Genomic DNA, 27,974 nt, shown 5'->3' with positions numbered 1-27,974 from the left:
CCCAAATGAAACAAACATTGATTTTTCATTTTTGTTATATTTTTATTGTAACTCAATTTGAGAAATTTAATCAAATCGGAACAGTTCAGATCAAACATATATTTTTCAATTAAGTTTTTGTTTATTGTTTTCCGCTTTGTGCTGCACTCAACTTAGTTTCGTTCTATTGTGAATGCATAGATAATAAATGCTCTAAAATGTACATGATCATATTTGCTGGGGCTGTTGTTCAAGTAGTACGAATATATACATGTATACATCGAGTCATATACAAAGCACACGCTTGACTATGTATATATACATATATAGATATAGATATATGTAACCGCTAATGTTGTTCATATGGCAAAGATTTAAGATATTTATGTAGCCCTATTTAAACTAAACATATATAACTCGATATCAACCGGAACAACAGCCAACAACAGATCAAATTTTTCAAAAGTACAAAATTACATATATATATAAATGTAAAAAAAAAATAGTTAAAATTTAAATATTTAAAATAATACAAAAATACATATACAGGCACACACAATTTACAAAATAGTAAAAAAATAAACATTGATTGCTTATGGAATAGATAATATAACATATGGTATCATATAGCTAGCTATACACATATAGGAGCATATATAGTTAGTTACTCAAGCTTACAATCGACTCTTCTAATCCTAATGTATATAATTTTCTTTTCGATATTTGTGTTTTGTTAAAGTCAAATTATCAAATTATCGAATAGCTCTAGTTATACCTGAAACTTAAGATTAAACGCTCTGTTGTTTTGGTCTAAGTTGGCATTGGCCTGGAAGGGGCGTGGCACACGCTTGTTCGCTTCAGACTGTTGTTGTTGCCAAGAAATAATAATATTGTAGACAAATCACATCCAGCACATCACAGGCAGAATTTTTTATAAATTTTATATATATAGTATGTATATATGTATGTATGTCTAGTAATATATACGCTTGTATATATATATAATATATATATGTGTGTATACTTTTAGCTTAAGCCTATGTTATATATATATATACTATATACGAGCTGCTGTTGTCATTTATTTATATATATATTTATATATATGTTTATGTTGCTCTCTCTCTTCCGTTCTCACTCTGTGGTTTTGACTGCCGCGCTCTGTCGCTCTCTCTCTCGTTCTGCATTTTATATGCCTGTTTCAGCAATGCCTTCATCATCTGTCGAGATAAAAAAAATTACAACAATCAAAATCCAATATTTATATTAATCATTGCATTTCCTTATAAAATATGCAAACAAATTTTGATTCTTGCAACAAATTTGATTTCAATAATAACTTATATTTATATAGATATATATGTAAATATTTTTTTTTTTTTTCTTTAACATGCCCAGTTAAGGGTTAGTGTACGTGTGTGTGTGTATTAGTTAGGTTTTGTTTATTAGATTTTACACTACACTACAAGCAACAAGTTAGACAGTGTGCGCTTTTTATATACATTTGTTAGTGTTTTGTGCATTTGTTAGACTACAAAAAGAGTTGTTGTTGTTCTTGTTGTTGCTGTTGTGTGTTTATATTATTGTTTTTGGGTGGGTGCAGTTTGTGTTGTTGTTGTTGTTGTTGTTTTTGTTGTTTATGGTACAAACCTAAAAGCGGACTCTTATCAATACCATCACCATCCTCATCATCAGTGTCTGTGTCTGATTGAGTGCTAGTGCAAATGTTTGTTGTTGTTGTAGTAGTAGCTGTAGTTGTTGTTGTTGCTGTTGGCTGCTGTACACTATGTTGTTGTTGTTGTTGCTGCTGCTGCTGTTGTTGTTGTTGTTGTTCCTGATTGCTGCTGCTGCCCAAGCTGCTGTTGCTGTTGCTGTTGCTGCTGCTTGCCGTGCTGCTGGCCGTAGACAGCGTTGCTGTCGTCTCATTATTCAAAGGCTGCTGATCATCGTCTTCATCAGCCTCTTCATCATCCTCATCCAGCTGCTGTCGTTGCTGCTGCTCCAGCTCCAGTTCCAGCTCTCTGTCCAACTCCTCGGCAAGGGCCAGCGAGGCACGCAGCGGCGTTGCATGCAACATGTGACCATTGCTGCTGTTACGGTTGCTGTTGCTGTTGCTGGCGGGCTTGGGGCGCTCTAAGTAAATTTTAGTCACTGAATTTCGTGAGTTGCAAACAATTTGATGAAGGCAGCAGTTGAGAGCAGTGTGTGTATATATATAAATATAAATATGTGTGTGTGTGTGTGTAGGTGTTAGATAAGTGTGTGTTTAATATACAACATGTATATGTGTGTGTGTGTGTGCGTGTGTAAAAAGAGAGAAGAAATTCATTAAATTGTAACAAATTTGTTGGTTAGTGACAAAAAAAAAGAAGAAATAAGTAAAAAAGGAAAACAACTGCAAACCCATAAAATTGTGTGTGTGTGTGTGTAGTTGTTGTTGTTGTCTATATATGTGTGTGTGCACACACACATATAGTTGAGCGCTTAAGAGAGCTTTAGTACAGCATTAGTCAATAGTAGTTAGCATTTAAATTAATAGAGCAGCAACAGCGAACGATCACCAAACCAACGACAACTTTCAGAGAGATCTGGACAGAGACACAGCGCGATCGAGTTGGTCGGGGCAGGGCGGGGCAGGGCAGAGGTAGAGCTGGAGAGCTACTGCAGTGCCACATCGGCTGGCTGCGCTTGCCTCAACTTACCCTCATAGCCATCGTTCTCGTGCAGCTCATGCGAATCGGCCAGCAGATGCTCCTTGCCCTCGAGCACGGCCAACAGGCATTGGTGTATGCAAACGTATTGCTGTTCCGTTTGCACCATGAAAACGCGCTCTGCAAACGAGAGAGAGAGAGGGAGAGAGAGAAGCGGGAAGCATTAGAGAAGCTCAACTGAATTGTACTATATAGAGGACTGGACATACCCTTGCGCATGGCAAAGACAATGCCAAAGATGTCCACATAGTCGGATTTGTTGATGTGCTGCAGTATTCGATCCAGTGCTATAAATGTGCCCGATCTGCCCACTCCGGCGCTGCAGTGCACGATAATCGGGCGCATATCCGTGCCGATGACGTCCCGGAAGGCGCGCACGAATCGCACCAGAGACTGCGGCGGCTCCGGCACACCAAAGTCCGGCCAGGTGGTAAAGTGGAAGTGTCGCATGATGCGCGATTCACAATTCTGGAAAAGGCAAACAAATTGCATGAGATGAAGTGCTATGACAGGAGAGAGAGAGAGAAGCGTGCTTTATACAAAAAGAGAAGTTTAGTTCACATAGTGATTAGTGTATAAATAAAAGGTGAGAAGCTTAACTCCTAGGGCAACCATTGCTAGCTTCTCTAACAGCTTCTTTCAGGGCTTGAGATTGATATGCAGACTTCACTCAAGAAAGGTAACAGCCAAGCTTATCTTAAGAGACGATTTATTGTTTCTATTTCCTCTAATAGTATATGTCGTATAGTTCCGTAATATATAAGACTGTGAATTGGGCTATAGCTAGCCGGTCTGGCAAATGAAATACCCCATCGGGCTAATGATATTATTAAGATATTACTCTGTACTGCTTTAAGTTATCTTTAAGCTGGCTCTCGACTTGTCAATCTCCATAAATAAATAAATGCCTAGCAAAAGTCTAGGACGAGTACAACTACTGAATAAGCTATAGGCTTACTTTAGTTCAATCCCAGTCTCTCACAAGATTGCCTCTATTTGATTCCTATTTGTAACAAATCCAAGTCTTCTCGTTCTATAAGCACTGTTCTCTCTCTTTCTCTGTCTCTCCCTCTTTGCCGCTCTTCAACTTACCCGTGAGACCATAAACTCGGCTATGGACCAGTCGAGAAAGTGCGTGTCGGTAATGAGCTGCACTTTGATATCACCATAGAATATGGGCACCCGATCGATGGGCCAATACTGGTCGCACTTCTCGCGGCCCTTCTCGAAGCAGCGCGTCAGCATGACGATCGCCCGGGAGTTGCTCTCCCAGCACATGCGCCAGAACTCCTCGCGCGTCGAGTGCAGCGGCCCCTGCGTCACAATGAACTCGCGCGGCGAATTGTGACCCGGCATATAGTTGGCATTGATATAGTCGGAGCCATCGTCGTCGTCCACGGGCTGCAGCTTGAAGCGCGAGTGATCGTACGGCAGAATGTTGGTGAAGCGGTTCTTCGGCCGATTGCATGGTAGATCCGCGAAGCTGCACGCCTGATCACGGCCCACGTGCTTCAGTTCCTCGAACTCCTCGCTGAAGCGAAAGTCCGAGTCGGCCGACATGAGGCGATAGTGCTCCGGGAAGTCCTTGATGTGTATGGGACGATTTGGCGTTATGTAGCCATCCGGCAGTGGCGCCAGCTCGTCCGGCATGCGGGCCAGCTTATTGGTCGCACGGCGCATGCTATGACAGCGATAGCGATAATAGCCCAGGGCAGCCAGCAGGCAGAGCACACAGAGCGCTACGGCGAGCGAGCTGGCCAGCCAGAAGACATCGTCGCGATCCGTGGTAATCGGCTCGCTGTACACCGTATCCGTGAACTTGTCCTCGTCCGTGAAGGCGCGCACCTTGATCCGGTAGGTGGTCGCCGACTTGAGCGGCCCGTTGCAGTAGCCGGTGCGATGCTTGTCGCAGCCAGCGCTGCCGATGGTGAAGTCCTCGAAGCCCAGGCTCCGCAGGCTGGCATTGGTAAACGGATTGTACGGTTCGATGGCCTGGTAGGGCAGCCAAACGGTGTACGACTGCACATCCTGCCAGCTGGGCATCTCCAGGCCGGACGCGTTCTTGCCCACATCCTCGGCCACAATGATCGTGTACCAGCGCACCAGACCGTGGGCATTCGAGAAGTAGCTCTGCCGGTAGCGAATCTGTATGGTGGTGCTGGTGTGGCCCATTGCGATGGGCATGATGTGGGCGGGCGGGGTCGGCGGCGCCAGTATGGGCATTAGCTGGCGATGCTCACGCTCTGCCCCATAGCCATAGCCCAGCGCCGATTTGGCCTGAATGCGAAAGATATAGCTGTTGCCCGGCACCAGGTTCTCGATGCGCGCCTGCGTCGCATTCGCGGGCAGCTCATAGCTGACCGTGTCCCCAGCATCGTCGGCATTCTGGCAGCTGATGCGGAAGTGCTCGATGGGTCCGTGCTGCTCCTGCGCAGCCAGCAGCCACTCGAAGCTTATCTCGCCGGGCTGCACATCGCTCGGCTGGAAGTAGTCGACGCGACCAGGCGCTGCCGGCAGCGTCTGATAGCTGGCCGAGATGGGCGCACTGGTGCGCATCATGGCGCTGCCCGGCTCGCTGCCCGCTCTCGCCGAGACGGTGAAGGTGTAGTTGTGATACGGCTGCAGGCGCTGCAGCGTCAGCTGCGTCTGCGTCGTAATGTTCTGCAGCAGCTGCGGGCTCTCCGCATCGGCGCTGAGGTATTGCAGCTCGAAGTCCGTGTATTCACCAGCTGGCGCTGTCCAGCGCAGGGTTATCTCGCGTGCGTCCAGCTGGACGGCCTGCAGATCACCGATGGGCAGCGGATGCAGCCGATACAGACGCTGGATGGGCAGGCTGGCCACGCCCCCGCTGACCGTCCACACGGTGATGTTGTAGAGGCGACCCGGGGTGAGGCCCGTAAAGCTAAGTTTCCTCTCGGTATCATTGGCCAGCTTCTCCTTGTCCTTGATGAGCGGATCGCCCAGTGAGAAGCGATAGAGATCGAAGCGTGTGCTGGAGGCGGGCGTGGGCGTGTAGTTCAATATGATGCTATTGCTATTCGATGCGTGCTCCTGCTCCGACTGGCCCTGCTGCTGATCCTCGTCCAGGGCATTCGAGATGAACACGTCGGACTGAATCAGCGGCATGGTGCGCGTGGACAGATGCGTAATGCCGGAGCGTATGCCATTGGAGCTGGCCTGCACCTCGAATTTGTATTGACGACCCGGCGACAAGTCCTCAATGGGTATGCGAACGTTGGAGGAGCCAACTGTAAAGGATTAGAGTTTAATATCGCGTATCACTTATCTCTCTCTCTCTCTCTCTCTCCCATATACTCACCCTCCTGTTCCGCGGGCAACTGCGTCACATTCTTGTACTCCACCAGCTGGGGCTCATCCGTGGCCCACCACTTGATCGTATAGTAGTCCACATGCCCCTCGGCTCGCGGCCACTCCAGTGTCAGGTTACGCGAGTCCACCAGTGGCACCACATTCGAGACGGGCTGCGGTGGCATCGTTATATTCAGCTCGAGCGGCGTCGGGCTCTCCACGCCGAAGCTCAGCGTGTTCACCTGAACCAAATAGCGCTCGCCATAGCGCATGTCCTCGATGCGTGCCTCGGGCTCGTGGACATTGGGCAAACGCTGCCAGGTGCTCGCCGCTGTGCGATAGCGCACGGCGTATTCACTGAAGTCGCTGCCCTCCGGCGGCAGCCAATGGAGCAGCACCAAATTCGTATTCACTGTGCGCTGGGTGAGATTGCGAGGAGGTTTCGGGACTGCGGGTGAGCGGAGCAAGAGAGAGCGACGTTAAAGAGGTTAAGTTTACATATGAGTCAGCCCACTAATAACAGTATATGACTTGATTTATATCAATACGAGTGTGATAATCTCTGCGCTGTGTGCATTGGCGGATTGACTCATTGCTATTTTTGCAGTTGATAAATAAATCAGCCGATTTCCCGAATTACATTTGACTCTAGTGCTCTGTCTAAAGTTATTGGTCAGTAAAAATACTATTCTGAACTGTTTTAGTTTGACTGTGAACATGAACATGAATGTATCAAGAGTGAATCACATTGAACTGCTCCGTTTTAATACTTGAATCTAAAGTTTAGAGCTATACTTGCTATACTACTATCTATTTGTTTTAACACTTTGCTGCCCATTCAATTCTTGGCGTCAATGAATGATTCGAGATTGAGTTACTTAAATGGTTAAATGATTTAAAAAAGAGTCCTGACATTCGCTATTTCTTATTTTAAATGAATCCAATCAATTCATATGAGGATGGGCATGATTCTACAGTTGTATCATATAGTTTTACCAACAGTTCTTTGCTATTACATTTCTATTCCTATTCAACTCTCAGACTAAATGAACCGATGCACAAGATGTTATCTAATTAATGATTCGAAAATGCATTCAGAACTGAATCAAGTCTTAAAATTCTATCAAGGAGTTATACTTTGAAATAAGTGCACATAGTTATATTGACAATTTTGATGTAACTCCTTTTGAACTGAACTGAAAATGATTCAAATGATTCGAATTGAAAATGATTCAAATGATTCGAATTGAATCATTTTCAGTTCAGTTCAAAAAGCTGCATTCATAATTCTGTAATAGCAACTGGCAACTGGCTCAACACTTACAGACTGCCTGGAAATAGGCATGCGGTTCGCTGCGCATTTCGTGACTTATGGCGTAGACCTTGATCTCGTAGCCGGAGCCGGGATGCAGATACTTGATGATCAGATTGGTGAGATTCGTGCTGATGGTGCGCTCCTCCTTGGTGCCATTGCGCTGATAGTGCACCTCATAGCGATCCTGCTGCGAGGTGACATCGCTGCGCCAGCTGATGTTCAGGCCCTGGTTAATGCTGCGCAGCTCCTGGATGATGGGCGCCGCGGGTCGGGTGTCGCGTATCAGGCTGGTGCCATTGGAGCTGATGCCATTGGACAGGGCCTGCACCTCGATGCTGTAGCGTCTGCCCGGCAGCAGCTGGTCCAGCTTGTATTCCGTGAGCGTCGTCTCCACCTGCTGCTGTGGCGTGCTGACAGCCTCATCCGTGTCATTGTACTTCTCATAGTAGCTGCAAAAGGTAAAGACAACGAGTCTTAGGATCTGTCCAGATCGTCTCCTCTCACTCTTCCTTTGCACACTCACCTTATCCGATAGCTATCCTGTTTGCCCGTCTCCGCCGGCTCCCAGGACAGGTGCACCGCATTGCTGCGGTCATCCAGATAGCCGTGCAAATTTCTCACCGGAAGTGGACGCAGCGTAATCTCCGCACTGGCCGGCCACGAGTGGACATTGTCTGAGATGGTTTTCACCACGACGTCGTAGCTCTTGCCCGGCTCCAGTATTTCCGGATAGTCGAAGTAAAGGCTGCTCGCCTCGGTGCGCGGTACAGTGAACACCCGCCGCGAGGTCGATATGGAGATCTCAAAGCTTTCGTATTCGCTGTAGGTCCGCGGCGGCTCCCAGCGCACCCGGAACGAGCTGGTCGTCGTATATTTGGGATCGAAGCTAACGTTTAGTGGCCGTTCCGGTACAGTGAAGTACCGTGCCGTGGTCGGCACTGACGTCTCATTCTCGGAGACTGTCTGCACGGATATGTTGTAGGCGCGACCAGGCACGAGACCCTTGAAGGCCGCCTGCGCCGGTCCAGGTGGCTCGCCCTCCCGCTCCACATAGAGCACGCTCTCGATGGCATCGTCCGGCGTTATTGATACCTTGTAGTGGGTGTAGAGACCCGCCGGATATGGCGGCTGCCACAGCACCAGCAACGTTGTCTCGTTCCGGAACCAAACGATGAACTTGCCGGGCGTATTGGGTTCTATATGGGACATGGATTGATTTTTTGAGGAGGAACGATGGAGTTATAAAGACGTTTTACTACACTGGACAACTAACGGTTCGGAGTGGACAAGCTGGACAGGTGGGTTAGCACTGTTAATATGACACTTACAGCTAATACAAACTACAGAAACAAAGACGCAGCACACTCTTGCACAATGTTAACCAAGGTGGCTGAGCCCAAGTACACCAATACGTGTTTAAACGAAGGCGGGTTAAAGGTTTATTAGTTAAGCAATGAAGGTAAAGCTTAAAAGAAGTGTTAAGGGGTTAATGCGAAAAACCAACCACTCTTCGAATTAATATTTAAATTTAACTTAAGACTAACATAAGGAATTATTAAGACATAGACAGTTGGAACAAAGAAGGAAAGGAAGGAAGGAAAGATATGGAACAATGGAATAAACAAGTTAAGGAACATTTTATTGAAGAAATTAAGGTAACTGAAGGACAGGGAGGACGGGTAAGGAAAGCAATGATGAAATCAAATTTTGTTAAGGAAGAATATATTATTATTATCAATAATAAGGACATAAGGACAGAATGATGTAAAGAATGACGACAATAAAGTAGGAAGCATGACAGTAATGAAGGAAATACCAAAAGCAAGAAATAGAGGGGATTTACTGGTTAGAAATGAAAAGGGAAAACTCAAAACCAAAAATATTACTAACAAGTAAGAACGTTGCAGTCGGGCGTTACCGACTGCGGAATACTCATTCACATCCCATCAACAATTTAGTAGTTAAGTTTCGTTCTAATACTGTAGAATATACAGGTTTTTCCGATTTGCCACGCCCCAACTGGGCGTAGAGACCTCTTTTTTGGTCAGTTTTTAGAAAGAGATAACGTTACCCTAACTGCAAAGTTTGAATGCTTACCCTAAAAAAATGTGAAAATTACAGGGTATTTTTCGATATGCCACGCCCCTAAAGAGGCGTAAAAATTATTTTTGGGGAATCGATAGAGGAGGCTACCAGTAACTCAACTATCCAAATTTGAAGCTTCTAGCTATTATACTTTAGGAGATATAAACTTTTGCGGTTTGCCACGCCCCCTGTGGGCGGACATATATCTGACAAAACTTTTTGGTCTTGGGTGATCAGTCCGAGTATATATACAAAATTTGAGGTCTCTGCCATCAATAGTGTCCAAAATATAGGAGAATTTAAAAAATCACTATATCTTCAGGTCCGATTTGCCACGCCCCCAACGGGCGTAGACTTATAATTTATCTTCAGACTTTATAGAATCATACCATTAGCTGACGTGCAAAATTTCAGCATTCTAGGTTTACAACTTTAGGAGATACAGTTTTATCCGATTTGCCACGCCCCCAATGGGCGTAGATATATCCGCCATAGCTCGTGATCTTGGGTGGTCAACGCGGACCTACATACCAAGTTTCAACTTTCTAGCTCTTCAACAAACATGATTTCTGGTATATCGGAAAATGCATTTTCCGATTTGCCACGCCCCTAGTGGGCGGATCGGGAAAATTTTAACACTTTATAAATCGGAGATATACACGAGTATGTGTTCCAAATTTCAAGTCTCTAGCTTCAATAGCGCCGAAATAGATTGCGTTCATACGGACAGACGGACAGACGGACAGACGGACGGACGGACAGACGGACAGACGGACAGACGGACGGACAGCAAGACGGACATTGCACAAAACCAATATACTGATTCACTTTCGTGAATGAGTATAAAAATCCTGATGAGACTTTGACGAAAGCATATGTAAAAAGATCCAGGGAAAGTCTACTGATTCTGATGATGCCTTAATTATCTATATGGAAAATAATGATATGAATTCTGGGCTTGTAAAGAGTAAATGCCCAAAAAAAAAAAAGGAATGTATAATACGAAAATAAGTAGAGTCATAGAAACCGCCTAGACTTAGTTCATTAGAAGCTTGGTTAACGCTGTGCAGAGGCGCTCGAATTACTTAAGGAGTATTTAAATAGTCGTATGCGCATTTTATTGGCAATAAACTAGACACACAAACAAGCGACAACAAATTGGGATGTTACTTAAGGTTACCTTCGAGTAGATCCACTGCTCAGCTGCATAACATTCAAGAGACAGTAAGCAACACAGAGAGAAAGTGAGTGTGCAAAGTTTGGGGAGGAGACTGTTATTTTTGTTGATTTCTTCTTCTGTTAATTGCAACCACAACCAATGGGAAAATGTTAAGCCAAGGAAAGTTCTTTTCACACCATTTACTTGGTTAGGATTATAAGAGCAACGAAGATTAGGCCCGACACCATTGTTAATAGAGCTGAATTGGTTTAGTAATTGCAGCGATTGTGGGGACTGCGTGTGCCAGCGATCCGGGACTTACTTGTGGTGAAATTGCGACTTGTATAGGCCACCGATTCCTTGCCCTGGTAGACGGTGTATGCCTGTACCTGATAGGTGCCGCCCGGTGTCAGCTCCTTGGCGGACAGCTGCAGGGTATCGTTGCCGGCGAGCAAATAGCTGCGATTGTATTCGCTATGCGGCGGTTCCGTTAGACCCAGAACTTTGATCTTAAAACCGGAGTATTTGCCCGTACTCGGAGGTTTCCAGGTGATGAAGGCGCTTTTGCTCGAGCGCAGCTGTACGCTGAGATTGTCCGGCGGATCGGGTGCTACAAGAGAGAGAGAGAGAGAGGGAGAGTGAGAGGGAAAGGGGGAGGGAGAGATGATTTAGCAAAGTAAAATCTCAGTTTAATCGAACCCCCCTTTACCTGTCGTTATATTCACTGTCCAGGTGAGCAGCTCGCGATGCGTGGAATTCGTGTAGTACAACCAAAAATTGTACTCGCTGCCCGGCAGGACTCGAGACAGTTTAATGTCCTGCCCGATTTCGCTGGCCGGTATTGTCGTATTCGGTTCCGGATAACCAAATGGCGGACTGTAGTCGATGCGGTAGAAGGCATTGTCATTGCTGCTCGCATTTGGCACGCTGATGACCAAATCGGCGCCCTCGGTTACCTGCGAAACAAAGAGAGGGAGAGAGTGAGTGAGTGAGTGAGAGAGAAAGAGAGAGTGAAGGGGCTTTCGGTTGGGGAGGAGCTCTCTTTGGCCGATGCGCTGTGTGGCATGGGCATAACTGACCTATATTTTGAAATATTTTATCTTGCACTCTTGCACGCTGCTGTTTCCCAACCCATTAATCATAGCGATAAGCTGCACACACACACACACACACAGAGAGACACAGAGAGAGAAAGAGAGAGAGAGAAAGAGACTAACGATAAGAGTCATAGAGCGCCAGACATTTGTAGCGCGGCCCAAAATACACCAACTAAAAGTTGACTCACAATGTCAGGGCTAGAGTGATGCGCTCATCTGTCGCACGCTCTCGATATACATATGTATATGTATATATGTAGCTTCTCTCCCTGTCTGTAGCGCTTGCATATCGTGCGCTCGTTAGGCGTTTACATTAATCTATATATGCGATTATGATAATGACTCTGAAACTGTCAAATGACTCAACTCAACTGTGTCAAATGCATTCGCGAGTTGCATAAGTAATACGCTACGTCTCAATTCAATGAGCCTAGGGGGCTAGCCAATTTTCGATTAACTCATGTGGCTTACGAAGATATTCGGACGATAATACCGAAGGGAAACATGGAGCCAAAGTGGACCGATTGACATATGGCATATCTATAGAAATTGCTGATCGCTTTGTTATGTCACAATCAATATACCTCCGAGAATCAGTTTCAAGGTAAGCAAAAGTAAATCGCATTATAGTTCCTCCTCTTTCTATTCTGTTTTATCATCCAAGCGGGGGATGCTGCTGCCAGAACCAGTTGAAATACGTGTTCAGAGGCAAAAGAAAAACAAATTGCAGTAATGCGAAGTTCGTTCAATATCTAGATTCACAATTTATTTCATTAACTATTTGCAAAGCGATAATGAAGCTAATGATTAGCAAATCTCTTCAGGCCTGACTCGATAATTTAGTGGCATATTAAACAACAGCGGATAATACGCGGATCCATCGATGACGCCTATCACGAATTCCAAAAGCAATACAAAAAACAATAACAAAGAAACAGAAAAAAAAAAATCTTGAGCACGTGACATATGGAAGTAAAGAGAAATTGAAGTTCAGCGACGATTGGTTCGAGTCCGGGATGGATTTTGATGTTGAATGAAATAATTTCCCAAGCTGTGGAAGCAGCAAAGCGGAAAATCACAATGATTTTTCCAATAGATTTGAATACGAATATGAATATAAATAGGGATCCGATTCGAATTATATTCCTCCATGTGACATGCAAACAATGGAACAATACGGAAGTTCATTTAGCTAAATTTCCGATTTTATTGTGTTTGCTTTTTGTTTTGTATTTGGCGTTTTTGCTACTATAAAAATTTTTTGATTGGAGGCCTCAAATTGGCATTGCGCCATTAAAGCCCGCCTCCACATTTGATGAATAATTTGTTAGCTTACAATTTGCAATTTACAATTTGCCATTTGAAAGCAGACGCGTTCTAAGTGGAGTATATAGCACTATAATTGAATGTGAGTAAGCAATCGAATGGCTTGGCTTATTAAACCAGCTGTTAGATGTTATAACGTTACAGGAAATGGCACAAAGAAGAACAGAGAAATGCAATGATATAATTTTATGAAGATAGTAAACAGGTGCGATAGCTAAAGAAGAGCAACGATTGCAGCCAGTAAGACGTTTACGAAAGCTGAGCGTAGAGCGAAACTGTTAAGAGTAAGCAAAGGAAGAGGTGAAAAGGTGAAAGTCAGAGTGAAGTGGGAGCTGAGGCAGCATTAGAAGAGCATGAGAGGAGGAGTGATAGTAAAAGAAAAGAAGAACTTAGTATGGGCAGGGAAAGATGGGGAAGTAGAGAGAAAGAAAGATACAGGGAGGATGAGAGAGAGAGAGAGAGAGCGAATGAAATATGAGAGATAGAAAAATAACCAGAAATAGATAAACAAAGGGGGAGATTAAGAAAACAACACAGGGAAGGATAAACTTTAATGAATTTCAAGAATTTGCGCAACAAAAGTATATATTTATTGATTAGTTTTATTTATTTATATTCAATAACTCTCAATTAATAAAGCTGAAAAGCCGCATCAATGTTTAGCCTGGCTAAGCGAAATGTGAGCTCGAAATAAAAGTTTGTTTGTTTGTTTGCACGGAGTAAAAAGCTAATCCGTCCTAATAATGCTTTTCGATACGTACGCGCTATTTATGGACTACCTGGACCTTAGGTGCTAATAAACGAAGATCGAATAACACAAAATAATTCTAAATGTGAACAAATTGTTTATTTATTCGCACAGATATGTGAAAAATACTTCAAAATTAGCTGAAGTTGTATGTAAATGTGAATGTGTGTGTGCAAATGATATATATGTATATATCTATCTATATATATACAAATATCTGTATTCATATTTATATATATATATCTACATGAATCTTAAGCTTGCAAAAAGGAAAGTAAAGTTAAATCATATTTCGCTTGAAGTGTTTACTTATTGACTCTTATAACTAGGTGTGCGTGTGTGTGTGTGGGCGTCTATTTGGGGATATTTATAAAGCACTTGCAGTTGACATTGCCCACTTATCTGATCTGTTGTTGTTTTGCCTTTCACTTTTCGTTTATGATATTTTTGTATAATTTTTTTAAAACATTTTTTGGGCGCCTCTGGGAAAGTTGCGCGAGTGCGCATAGCAGGCAGCTTGTGTCCACCGTCGGCCAACTGACGGCTGACGGGCTGGTGACTGCTTTGGCACTTGGCACTCGATTCGCATTAATGAAGCGTCGACCTTGTCCGCTCATTACAAATGCAATGCAATTGTCGCCCGCGGCAATTGCAGCTGCAATTAGTTTGCATTGTTTTTGTTTTTGTTTTTGTTTTTGTTTTGGTTTTTGCATAACTGAAACCTCAAGACGAGGTCGTGAACCAATCAAACACACACACACACACACACACAAAGAGAGTGACCCCTCGCTGAAACGAACCCAATGCCAAGCGGTGTTTGATGCTCATGATCTTGATGTGCAAGTGCGTTTGTGTGTGAGAGAGAGAGAGAGAGAGAGAGAGAGAGAGAGAGGGAGATAAGTATCGGGTAGTAGGGTATTTAGGCTATGCTCGAACTAAAAATAATTCCATGACGCGCCAATTTCCTGACCATGCGGCGCTACTTAAATAATTTGTAATAATTACAAAACTAAACAAAACATTTTTTTCCATAATTTTTTTTTTCTTTTGAAAACCAACACAAAAAGCACTCACATAACAAATAATAAATAAAAGAGAAGCACAACAAAAGAAACAACTAAACGCAGCTCAAATAAAAACCACAAACGTAAATTTTTTGCGTTGAGCTGGCAAAAAAAATAAATAAATAAAGCCGAAAATCAACGTAAAACAAAATCAAATCAAAGAAATTTTTTTTTTTTTGGAATTCGTAAAGCAACGCAATTGAAATACTCTAACAAAAGCTTAAGCATAGTTGAATTTGAATGTGAAACCAAGAAGAAAATTAAGTTTCTCATATAATTGATTAAATTCATGGAGTTTCCTAGGCAAATGACAAACTGAATACAGAAACCTATCGAGCGACTGAATTGGTTTGGCGTAGTGTTAGAGCTGGAAACAGTTCCAGTTTTCGATTGATTCTACAAATAGTAATTGACATTAAGTAATATTTGTAGTAATATAGCACATTATGCTTATTGTATTGTATTAGGCACAAATGCCAAAAATCTAGTTTTGTTTTTTATCAGTTTTCTTTTTCTAGTTTTAGGTGATCCGCTTCGATTTAAATAATTTAGCTTTAAGTTTAATTTGAATGGTTTTTAACAATATCTAGTGCTCGAAAATCAGAATTGGCATAAAACATAGCTTTATAATTTATATAAACTCGACTTTTTTGGAACCATTAATATAAACTCTTTTTATCGCTTTTGTCAAGAGAGACAGAAAAGAAGAGAGAGAGAGAGAGAGAGAGAGAGAGAGAGAGGAGAGAGAAGAAGCAGAACGAGAGAGAGAGAGATAAATATAGATATAGATATAGATATAGATCTAGATATAGATATAGATATAGATATAGATATAGATATAGATGGTATAGATATAGAGATATAGATATAGATATAGATATAGATATAGATATAGATATAATTAGATATAGATATAGATATAGATATAGATATAGATATAGATATAGATATAGTATAGAAGATATAGAATATAGATATAGATTAGATATAGATATAGATATAGAGATAGATATTAGATATCGATATAGTAGATATAGATATATAGATATAGATATTAGAATAGATATTAGATATAGATATTAGATATAGATATAGATTATAGATATGATTAAAGATGTTAGATATAGATAGATAGATTTAGAGAGATAGATTTAGGAGTAAAGTCTGATTGATTAGGAGTTCGAAACACAAACATTTCCTTATGAATCACTGATCAGGCTTACATATATCTCTTTTGCTCTTTATACACATATCTAGTCTATGTTTATCTAGGCATATTTTCGACTCGATGTGACGCAATCTGAATACTCTCTTTGTGGAGGGTATGGGCAGTCGCGTGCATTAGATGTGGGCAACACAGCGGGCAGGTGCGCGCCATGTGGGTCGGCGCAGAGGCAGGGGCGGGTGAGGGGAGCTGTGGGGCCGGTCGTTCGTGCTGTGCGTGTGCATGTATAGGCGTGCGTGTCAGTGTGTGTGTGTCTGTGTGATTTATAAAGCGTTGTTGGTTTTTGCTAAATATTTATATGGCAGCCGCCGAAACCAGTTAGGCGAGCATCAAGTTTTATTTATTTCGTTTTGTATTTAATTTCTTCTTCTTCATCTTATTTTGCTTCTTTAGCATCAGCTACTTCTTCTTCATCTTCCTACTCGCCGTCTTCTACTTTTATTAGTTTACTTATTTATTATGTAGCTTGTAGTTGAATTTTTCAATAAACAAATCGAATTTCGAGCAAATCAATTTTTGCAATTTACTAAAAACAGCCTAAGAAAAGAAAAAAAAAAAAAAAAAAAAAACCCAACTAGATATTCGCCAGGTACCTGGGGGCTCTAGTGCACCCTCCTCCTCTTGCCCCTACACTTAAAGCCAACAAATTGTTTAGCGTTTAGTTTTCTTTTCGACTTGGCCCAGTTATTTTTGCGCGTATATACCCTGTATTTGGCGTACTGATTGCTGTGGGGCATGCATGCACTTTGAATTCATGAATAGAAACATCAAGGGAGGCAAACTTTAATGATCTTATATCTTATCTTCGCTGAAGTCATTTCTGCTTCAAGAAATCAGACTTTGTTGGACTCTTGAATGGTCGTATATGCCCATTGAGCTGGAAATTTTCTAGTTGCTTTAACAGCTTAGAGTCTTGAGCCGTTATTTTATTTCTTTTTCATAATTTGAAATTGATTGCAACTTTCAGTCAGCTTAATATTAGTTTTAGAAATACTTTTTCAATTTACATAGCTTTTGGAGGTTGGAGATGATATAAGACTAAAACTTAATTTTAGAGTGGAGTAAGGTCCTTATCCTATGCGTTTTTATCTTATCGATCAAATATTTAGCTCAGTTGCCGCTTGCAGGGCATCACTGAGTCGATCACCCTGCAACTGACGAGATTATTTTTTATACATTTTTTTTTGAGCTGCTGTAAAAGGCCGGCGCAATTAACATTAATTAATGCAGAGGTTTTTGCTGCTGTTGTTTGCTGCAGCTAGTGCAAATTCGCTTTATAGCCAATCATTAGCCAAAGTGTACTGCATATTATTTATATATACATATATACGAATATATATGAATCTGTGTGTATATATTCATATCTGTTTGATCAATCAGTCGATTCGCGCGCCACACTTACAGCAATTATATAACACCGCTTTGGCCACAATTGCCCAATTAGCCGACTCTGTTGGCCATTTATGTAGGCCCAAATGGCAGATAATTAGGCAAAACCTTATATATTTAGTTCATATCGTAAAAGCGCGCCGATTGGGAGCAATGGGTGAAACTAAATTAAGGGAAGTGGAACAACAGAAAATTGACAAAATTGGGTAAAGCTGTGTTTTCTTGTAGAGCTATTTGGCTTACAACACCTACATAGATGAAACGTGTTATCGATTAAACGTATGTACTGAAACCGATTAATTTACATATTTTTATGAAACTATTTGATATCGTTCTAAAATTTCGATAAATGAAGCATATCCAATCAACAAATATACATAAAACCAAATAATCCTACAGTTATCACTCAAACTATGTACATGTAGTGTATTATCGATTATTGAATATATCGATAGCGACGAATTCATAGATTAAAACGCATTAGACTGACCTAAAATCGAGTTCAATTAGTTTGCATGATGACTATCGATGAACTTGTCCAGGTTATCCCTTATTATCGATCATTTCTTATAATTATCATCAAATTTCTAGTTCGAAAAAAAATACTGTCAACTCATTTATCATAAAACTTTACACGACAGCGAACTATCGCTATAACTATCGTCCATTTCACGTATTGCCATCTCTAGTGCTAGGCCACTGCAAACGCTATGGAGCTCCATGTGCGAAACTCCGCCCGGAAATGGTTACAATAAGTGTGAAAGTTATTTCAGTGGCAAAATAATAAAATAAATAAATGGGGAAAAAAGGAGAAGACGTCGCTCGACTCAAGAGTCTGGAGTAAAAAGTTTGCATAGTTTGGCTTTCTGTGACGCACTCAACAGATCTGGGAGGAAGCAGCAGAGGAAAACACAACAAATGAGGGCCACGAAATAGAAAAGAGGGAACATCCCGATTCTATAGAGAACATGACTTTACACAGCACTCGCTGCCTGACAGCGACAGCACAAATAATTTGCCGCTAAATGGTGGGCTATTTTTAAAAAGGCACTTCATCAAGTGCCGCCGGATGGTTGCATGCCACACACACATGTGCAACTACTCCAGTCTAGGATGAAAAAAGGTGTGTCTGTGTGTGTGTGTGTGTGTGTGTGTGTGTGTGAGTGGAAGTTGGAAGTTCGGCATATCCCCACCACAGACAACAGAGACTTTAGACTACAGACTCGACACACAAATAACAATCCACTGAGAAGGCATACACTGTGAGAAATCTTGGGGTATCATAGAAATATTTTAATCCAGTTTTACATGGATAGGAATAAACACGAAAGAGAATTTATCTCGAAAACTCAATTTTAAGAAATATACCGATATTTAGTTCTCAATAAACATTTCCCTCTTTCTTTTTTTGCAGTGTACGCGCTAAGCGTTTTTCGTACAGATAAGGCTACAAAAAAGAAGAAGACTGAGGCAGCAGAACAGCTGCCCGGCAACATAAACTGAATGATTTAACACGCGACTTCAACAAACGTTGTCAACCCATTTTTGGGGGCATTCTTTATTCTTCTTCTTCTTCTTTTTTTGCCGGCATTGCCACCCAACAGAATGGGAATGGCCATCCCCCGTCTCCCCTCCCCCAAATGGGGATGTACAGCTACGTCGTGCATAACAATTAGCCCGACTCTACACACGCCTATGCCGCACCTCCGCCACCCTCCCGCCTCCACCTCCATCTCTCTCTCTCTCTCTCTCCCACTCTGCGGCTGCTGCATTCCAGTAAACAAAAACTGAGCCGCAAGTTTCGACAAAATGCAGACCACACCCTATAAAAAAAAAGAAAAAAAAAAGAAGCCACAACTAAAGGCAGCGGGGCGGGACGCTGCGGGTTTTCGGTTTAATTAATTAAAATTAGATCAGACGTTCGGCAAGTGCAGCGCATGAAATCGGAAGGCAAAGTGAAACAAGTTCATAACGATGCAGGCCCACATTAAACAAGACACAGCACTAACAATTCCAAGTTAAACAACAATTACAACAACAGCCGCTAGATTACAACAATCCAGAATGACATGCCAAATGCATTTGATAGCCAGCTAGAGACATACCCTGTACACTTGGCTAGCCTTTCGATTTCTACAATTCGCTGCAATTTGGCACTAGCTGTCAAATGAGACGATTACCTATGCTTAGATACCCTGTAAAAGAATTTACACAACAGTTCTGCGTGATCAAATATTTCGGCTAAGTTCGTTTTAAAATCGAAGCACTTTCTTATAAACTATGTTATAATACCCTGTAATTCAAAACAATTCAATAACTATCTGTCAAATATATCCCCTGTAAATTATATAAGCTCTGCATAGCTTTGTGCTACGAACTTATTTGGATTGCTTCTCTTGTTATGATACCCTGTATTTGAAGCAATCAAAGGATCATGGGTATAGAAATAAAACCTGATGATTATAAATTCTTGTCTCTGTTGTATATCTTTCGTTGCATCTATATATACCCTGTAATTCTCATAAACATTTATAAAGTAGTCAAAAATGAGTTCATTAACTAAAGCTTAAATATGATATGTAAAACCTCAGTAAATCAGTTCCTACCTAAACTACTACTTAATAAGCACTTTAACTAACAGTTAATACTTTTACTAAAATTTTATTATTGCAATTCCCAAACTATCTATTAGCAATCTGCCGTTCAAGCGCTATCCCGTTGTTAAAAATTTCTAGAGTTAAAAAAATAATATATATATATATACATATAATGCGGTTATTATTAAATGGGTAGCCGTGAGACCCCATCTAGGGGTAAGGCGTCAAATGCTGAGCTTGCACTTTGCTTTTCATGATAAACGCAAATTGAATGAGCTTTCATTTGATTAATTGAAATGGCGGCACGTGTCGTTTGATCACTGATTAAAGACGTAGATGTAATAGCAAATGGCGTTGCCAGATGGCTTAAACAATAGCATAAGAAAATATCATCAACACACGCACACACACAAATAAATAGACGAACTTTGTTGCGCTGATGTCATCAGACCTTTTCGGTTAACGATTAGTAATGCGTGCGATCGAGTACGTAAATAATCGCATATTGACGAGCGAGTAGTTTGCATTGACCATTGTGAACTGTGACTGAATGACTGCATGAGTGTCTAGTTATGAATAGATAGTAGGGGGAGTAGAGGGTGCTGATAAGAAAGTAATGGTAGTGGTGGGGGTAGAAGAGGAAGGCATTGATTGTTGTTTAATAATTAATGATAATGTTTAATAATGATAATGATTTAATAGGTAATGAAAAATGAATAATGAATAATGATTAGTACTGAGTATAGCCTAATGAATAATGAATAATGCATTATGAATAACGAAAGCAGAGTATTGCGCTTAGAATAATGTGTATAGATAATGAATAATGAATAATGCTAAAAAAATAAGTTATGGATATTGATCATTAGTTATTGAGTATAGACTGTCAGTAATGAGTAAAGGCTAATCACTAATGAGCAAGAAGTAATGAATAATGAGTTTTAAATGCTTACCATTAGTAACCAAATATAGACTTAATTAATGATTATTGACTAATGAGCAATGAATAATGAATAATTTGAATAAGTTTTAAATATTGATCACTGGCTATTTGGTATAGACTATATATAACTAACACAAGATCAAACAGCAATTCAATTAAATTATATTTGATTGTCAAATAATAAATAATGACTGCAAGCTAATGATTAACGACCAATGAGCAATGAGTAACGAGTTGAGTAGTGAATAAAGGCCGGTAATTAATGAGCACTTAGTAATGAGTAACTAATACAGAGCTACAATGCCAAGAGATTATTGACTCTGCTTAAGTATTAAATACTGAGCAATTATCAATGAGCCATGAGATCAGAGCAATGAGTTGATAAGGAGCAATAGGTATTGATTTTGAACAAATGACTAAGGGTGCATGGGCCGTGAGTAAAGAGTAATTACGAGTAATTTATGATGAATAATGAATAGCAGCAATAAGTGATGCGTACTGAGCAGCAAGTATTGAATTGCACGCCAATAATATTTAGATTTGATTGCTCGTTTGTAAGTTGTCAGCAAATGATTAACAAGTCGTTAGAGAGGCCAGTATCAAGTGCCAAGTATCGAGTATCGAGCGTCGAGCACCGAGCATCGAGTACATGTGCGTTAAGCTGTAAAGTTTCACTGGATTCATACGCCGGCACGTAACGATGCGACGCATCTGATATTATGAATAAGTCAAGGCAAGGTTTCGCTCATATATATACATATGTATATGTAATGCTGTTGTTGTTGTGATTCTTCTTCTTTTATTATTGTTATTCTTATTATTATCGTCGTTATTATGATGGTATGGCTGTTGTTTTGGCACGTGAGCCAAGAGACAAAACAAACAAAAGTCAGCGGCCGCATTCCGAGTGACTTTAATTGCAAGCTGCAAAAACAACTTTGTCTTGGGGCGACAGAGAGAGAGAGGGAGAGAGAGAGAGAGGGGGGGAGGGGTTGAGATTTGACTGAGAACAGGACTGCCTTTAGTTATCGCTGCGACAACCCCACACACATCGATCGTGAGGTACCACCCAACCTTGAGCGATTTTTTAGATTTACGCATATCTGGTTTCTCTTTCTCCTTCTGTTTCTGTTTCATTCGCATTTCGAGTTCTGCCATACTCTAAGAACAGAGCACTTTAACTATATGGAATATTGAATATGTTTAACATGTATAAATTATATCTATATGTATAAATAAATAAAATCAATTTACTATATAGTCGGGGAAGTATAAATTCATAGTCTATATATATCACATATAACTTTGGTAACTAATACAAATTTCAGTACGCTCAGACCTCTCCACCTCCTCATAGAGCATTCACACTGCGGCCTTACATCATTAGCTCTGCCATCTCGTTTCTTCTTTGCATTTATATACATATATGCATAAAACATATATAAATATATATATAAGCATGTCGCATTGAGCTGTACGAAATAACAAACGAGTTTTGTAAAAAAAAAAAAAAAAAAAAAAAAAAAAAAAAAAAAGTAAATGCAAAAACGAAAACAAAAACGAATGAAATGAAACAGAAACAGAAGACTCCATGAAAAGGTTGGAAGAGAAAGGTCTATCTCAGGCACGATCGTGCATTAGCTAGGAAACAAATCGAAATATATATATGAATATGCAATATGGCCAAAATCTGCATATATATAGTGCCTATAAAAACATATATCCAAATCGAACTGGTTGCCAAGAGCCATACAAAAGCAAAGAAGAAAGAACGAGTTCTGCGACGTACTATAATTAATTACTGGCATTACGGAGTTATGGAATCTCGGTTTAACCCCCACTTACAACAACAACAACAACAACAACAACAACAGCAACAGCAATGAAACCAGATGTGATTATAAAGTTTATGACACCAAAACAACAGCAAAAAGAACGAAAATAATAATAAAATCTGAGTTGAGCATTAGGGGCAAGTCGTTAATTATTGTAATTTCAAATTGTGGGTGAGCGCGAGAGAGAGGGCGAGGGTGGGGGAGGTAGGGTGAGCAAGAGAGAGTGACTGTCAAAGATTGATTGAGTTATAGAAATAGCCCGCAATTAAAATGCAACAGACGCAGTAAATAACATCAATCGATTTTTTATGAGGCCCAGCGTCAGCAGAGATGAGCTAGAGGGCAGACAGAGGGGGGCGGTGACGGTGACGGGGGTTAGGGGTGGTACCTAACAGAGAAAGCGCTGCAATTTTGTTTACATAAACAATACTAATGGGCAATTCGAAATGGCAGCTGGAAGCTGGAAAATGTCTTAAATTAACATTTTAGCCCCACCACTAGAACAATTCGATCTGGCTGTGGTGAGTGGCGTGGGGGGGGGGGGGGGGGGGGAGGTATGTACATATGTATGTCTGGTTACCTGGAAATACCCCATTAGCCTCCAGTTGCCTGGCAGGCAGATGCCACTGCCCACAGCCTCTAGTTGAGGTTCGTGTTAAATAGACGACTTAATTTCTATGCATTTAGTCATCAGTCAGCCAGGGAGCCAGGCAGCCAGGGAGCCAGGGAGCCAGGCAGCCGGAGCTGTGCGTGTCACTATCGAGCTTTATTTATACAACACACTAATCATGGCTCGTAACGCTCCCCCCGCCTCTGGTAATGCCCCCTCTAATTACAGTTAAGTTTTGTCAATGGAGCGAATTATTTCACGCATTCCATTCGACTATTTTTTATTTGTTTGTTTTTGCATTCGTTTTTTGTTTCCCTTTGCATTTGAGTGACTCGACGGAGATAATTTTTAGCGAAGCGATAAGGCGTGACGAACGCGTCGCAAAGAAAGAACAATGGATACCCTGTAACAACATTGAATTAATTGATAACTGATATGTGATATGTGAATCATAGCGCTATTTGTTTTCTATTCGTATGCGTACATATATCTTCAATTACAGCTTAACATGGTCAGGTTAGGGTCGATCATGTTATCAATTTCTATTTATAGCTCTTGGTATATACTAGGAGCAACTTTCTGAAGATAATATGTATGTAATTATTGATTGCAAATAAAATGAAAATTAATAGTAAATTATATAAATATTCACATAATTATCTATATATATATATTCATATATGTATATATAATAATATATAGTATAGTTTGATGGAAATTTACAATGTATTCAGTTGAAGATATTGTTTATTTATTTATATATTTGATTTCTAAGAATAAATATACTTTTTATTTATTTTTTTATTTTTATTTTTTTCAAATGAACTAAAATATAAGCAAAAGCTCTTAATAACTTTTCAGTCCACCCCATTCATACATATTATAGGGTATCAGACATCGCTTACCTGTGCCCAGAATATTGTTAAAATGCCAAAAACGAGCAGCATTGGTTGCGTTTTCTGTTGTTGACGTTGTTGTTGTTGTTGTTGGGTCTGCTGCTGCTTCTTCATTGCGAGTACAGTGGTAACCCGAAATCGTTGACGAATGCGGCGTTTTTGCTTCTTGTTGATTTCGTTTGCTTCTAATTCGTTGTTATAACATTATTATTTGTCTGGCTGTGTGTATGCATCTGTGTATGTGTGTGCGTTAATGTGTGTGTTAATATTACTCTCCCGTTTGGTCGTCAATCAATATTGCACTTGTTTACAGCGACAACGACGTCGACGTCCGAATAGGCGTCGGCAGCGTTTGTTTTTATTGCTTTCTGCAGAAAAAATAAAAGATGCACCGCAGCGCGCTTGTTACAAAATTGTTGTTGCTGCTGCTGCTAATGCTGCGACTGAGGCTGCTGCAGTCGTCTGCTGTTGTCATTCGCTTTGATTACAATTTTCGCTGCCGCAGCCGCAGCCGCTGCTGAGAGAATGACGCGACAGCCGTAATTCATGGAATGCGCCCATGCCAAATGCTGTTTATGGGCAAACAAAATTATAACGGCACTGTCACACTGACTACTGCGGCTGCTGCTGCTGCTGATCGGCTCTCACAAGAAACAAGAGAGAGCAGGGCGGTCGAGAGAGCGCGAGATGGAAAGAAGCAGCACCAGCCGCAGCAGCAACAAGCGAAAGCGTCGCAACGTCACGGCTGCAGGTAGAAAGCAAACGAATGAAACGGAAAACTGAAGAAGTGACTGAGACGCTGGCTGCACCGTATGACTGTGTGTGTGTGTGTGTCTGTGCGTGTGCGTGGTGCAAGAGAGCCACGCACAAGTGCGTTTATCAGTGTGCGTGTGCACATGCGTACGAATGCCTGAGTGCGAGCGAGCAGGCAGGCGCGCGTGCGTATGGGTATGCGTGTCCGTGTAATAACGGCTCTTTACAACCGACGCAGTTGCAGCGACTGCGACAGAGTTGTTGTTGTTGTATTTAGTGTAGCTGCTGCATTACGAAATAACTACTCGTCCGCCATGACAATTACCCAGCGATTGTTGTTGTTTTTGCTGCTGCTGACGCTGCTGCTTTAGCTGTTCTTCAATTATTGCACCCCCCCATTTGGTTGTAATGGTATTAATGCTAATTGCACGCATTTATTTCAACAGAAAACAACAGCAGTCTCACACTCACACACACGCGCGCGCAGTCGCCACCCAGTTACAAGCACACACACACACACACTCACACATAGAAGCCCAGTGCGGCGGCGCAACAGCGACCGCGACGTCAGCTGCGCATGAAAAAAATTCACTTGTAATTGTAGTTGCTGTTGCTTCTTCTTCTGCTTTTGCTGCGTTTGCTGCATTAATTAAACTAGTCACGTTTCGTTGTTTTTTTTTTTTTTTTTTTTTTTTTTTTTTATAAAATGATGTTTTTTTTTGGTGAAATTTTAATGGCCGTCGCACTGCTCTTTTATATGTATATAATTATATACATGCTATATATATTTCCTTTATTTAACTTCGCAAGCTTATGCTAAATACCAGCACAATCACAAGTGCCATTAGCTCAGTTATTAACTAAACAAATAGAAGTAGCACGCATTAATTCAGGCAGCAGCGGTGGCCGCAGCAGCATTAGCGGCGTTCACATTTGTAAACAGACACACGACAAAAACAACACCAAGAAAAAGTAACCGTACACAAACTATGAGAGCGCCTCCGCTCCTCTCTCTCTTAATCAAACTCTCTTTACACACTCGCTCACTATGCTTTAATTGATGATATTAACGCATTACTTTTGAAATTCGCATTGAGCCCAAAAAAAAAAAAAAAACAAAAAGAAAACAATACACAACGGAAGCTTTAAAATTTTTTTTTTAAAGAAAAATAAGATAAAATAAAAAATACGTTTGTACAGCGCGTACAGCGCGAGCGACAACAATAACCGTACCGAACGAAGAAGTGTATAAAAATGAACAAAAACAAGTGGATAAAACAACAAATGCAGAGTGCAGACCAACACTTGAAGTGCGTATATCGATATATCGATAGACTGATCAACAGTAGTATTTTAGTATCTATCGTGTGTTGTGCCACAACAAAGCGACATCTATGGCTTGGAGCTCTCAGAAAAATTACGCGCCAAGATTTGAATTTCAATTTCAATGGATCCTGATCGATAATAGAATAGAAAGCGTCAACATAAACCTAACTTGCTGTAACATAAAATAAGGTAAATATCAAATCTGAAAAAATTAAGAACTTGATAAAATTTTGAGCTTATGACATAAAAATGGGTGATACTTACTCTTAGGGAAAGAAGTAAACTGAACAAATGTGCGTATATTTCAAGAACAGAAGCGGATGTTAGTGCAGCATTTAAAACCGTTTCTAACACAAACAAAAAGCGATAGGTATCGAAAATTTAACCGGTGAACTGCAGGCAGTCGATAGTATTTAACTATCGTTAGGAACGGACAATAAAATGAAATACCAAATTAATTATGTGAACAAACTTGCACAAATGTTGTCATTTTAAAGTGCAATAAAAATAGAAATAAACATCAAATTACTTGCTGTGCATATAATGTATTTAAAGGTATGTGTTTTAATATAGGTTTGGTCAATCAATCGCAAGGTAGCATAAGCCTATTTCTTTACTCGTTTAGATCTACTTCATTTACTTCCATTTCTATTTACAATAATATTTATTAACAAATAAATATACAATGTTCAATTCAAATGTAGTTTGCGCGCGCCTTGTTTTCAAAACGATTGCTGCTGGCATTTTTAGCGCCAAGCTGTGCATGCATATCGATAAAACTCTGCAATATTTCTACATTAATTAATTGGCGCCACAGCTGAATTTCAAATGTACAATTCAAATCGGTTCGTTGCATTTTAACAGTTTTATGCTAGAAAAGTAGTATGTATTAAACAGAACAAATAATTATAAATTATGAAAATTTATGTTGAATTAAACATGCTTAGAGTACTGGCATTAATTTGCATTCATTTTTTAAGAGCGATGAAATTAAAAAATCTGATAGATTGAATCTATGCATGATGACGACTTTAAAGTCGACAAACAGTAGTCATGTCTATTATATCTGTGAAGATGTGATGCTTAGTTGGCTCTTTTAAATATGTATAAATATGTATATATTGAAAACATATTTATTTGTTGCCTTTGTCATTCCCTTTTCCTATTTATATTTTTACGCTCTCTCTTATTCTCTTTCTCTTCCTCTTTCTTCCTTTCTCTCTCTTTCTTTCCTATTTTATGCGTTATTCTTAACTTGTTAACTGGCATGTTAATTCCTTTCGTAATACGCGTGTTCATTATGTTAAACACTTAACATGGGACATGCGTGTATTAGCGGTGGGTGCACATACATATACAACCACACATACACACACACACACATACATTGAAGCCTCGCTGACTCCCCCCAAACAATAGCTAGATGAATGTGTAACACACTAATTAGTCTTGTATGCGATTCATAATGATAACAGTCATTAAAATACACGTGTACCTCGCCACACAGGCATGTGTGTGTGTGTGTGTGTGCGTGTGTCTGTGTGTGTGAGCCGAGTGTCGAGTGGCAAGCTCCGTCACCAGAGAAGCTGTAGCTGTATAAGTGAGAA

General features: G+C 40.7%; 1 protein-coding gene across 11 annotated transcripts; it reads right to left on the bottom strand.

Moving 5' to 3' along the window:
- Positions 1 to 21: 21 nt before the first annotated feature.
- Positions 22 to 26,339, bottom strand: Ptp4E (Protein tyrosine phosphatase 4E). Of its 11 annotated transcripts, XM_089473735.1 has the most exons (13): positions 26,024 to 26,309; positions 25,367 to 25,901; positions 24,298 to 24,656; positions 11,268 to 11,514; positions 10,881 to 11,168; positions 7,838 to 8,510; positions 7,324 to 7,763; positions 6,010 to 6,447; positions 3,783 to 5,938; positions 2,900 to 3,158; positions 2,682 to 2,810; positions 1,630 to 2,130; positions 22 to 1,199 (listed from the first exon to the last, which is right to left on the bottom strand). In XM_089473735.1, exons 3-13 carry the CDS (start codon positions 24,400 to 24,402, stop codon positions 1,168 to 1,170), a joined length of 5,268 nt encoding a protein of 1,755 aa, XP_089329861.1. In that variant the 5' UTR covers positions 24,403 to 24,656; positions 25,367 to 25,901; positions 26,024 to 26,309; the 3' UTR covers positions 22 to 1,167. The 11 variants fall into 11 exon arrangements, with proteins under 11 accessions (XP_089329861.1, XP_089329865.1, XP_089329864.1 ...); XM_089473739.1 differs by lacking the exon at positions 25,367 to 25,901 and having other exon boundaries at positions 26,275 to 26,339; XM_089473738.1 differs by lacking the exon at positions 25,367 to 25,901 and having other exon boundaries at positions 26,232 to 26,334.
- Between the last annotated feature and the right edge of the window lie 1,635 nt (positions 26,340 to 27,974).

Source organism: Drosophila arizonae, chromosome X, assembly GCF_054131065.1.
Source record: "Drosophila arizonae isolate 15081-1271.41 chromosome X, UAZ_ARI_1.0, whole genome shotgun sequence".
Classification (NCBI taxonomy): Eukaryota; Metazoa; Arthropoda; class Insecta; order Diptera; family Drosophilidae; genus Drosophila; species Drosophila arizonae.
Note: the sequence above shows the minus strand (reverse complement) of the source record. Positions and strands in the feature narration are given on the sequence as shown.

Bases quoted from the DNA above. Each gene is read 5' to 3' on its own strand.
- Ptp4E (XM_089473739.1), bottom strand. From the start codon at position 24,402: ATGAAGAAGCAGCAGCAGACCCAACAACAACAACAACAACGTCAACAA. The intron at 5,939-6,009 runs GTGAGTATATGG...AATCCTTTACAG, and splicing joins GTTGCCCGCGGAACAGGAGG to TTGGCTCCTCCAACGTTCGC. The intron at 2,131-2,681 runs GTAAGTTGAGGC...CACGAAATTCAG, and splicing joins CGAGAACGATGGCTATGAGG to TGACTAAAATTTACTTAGAG.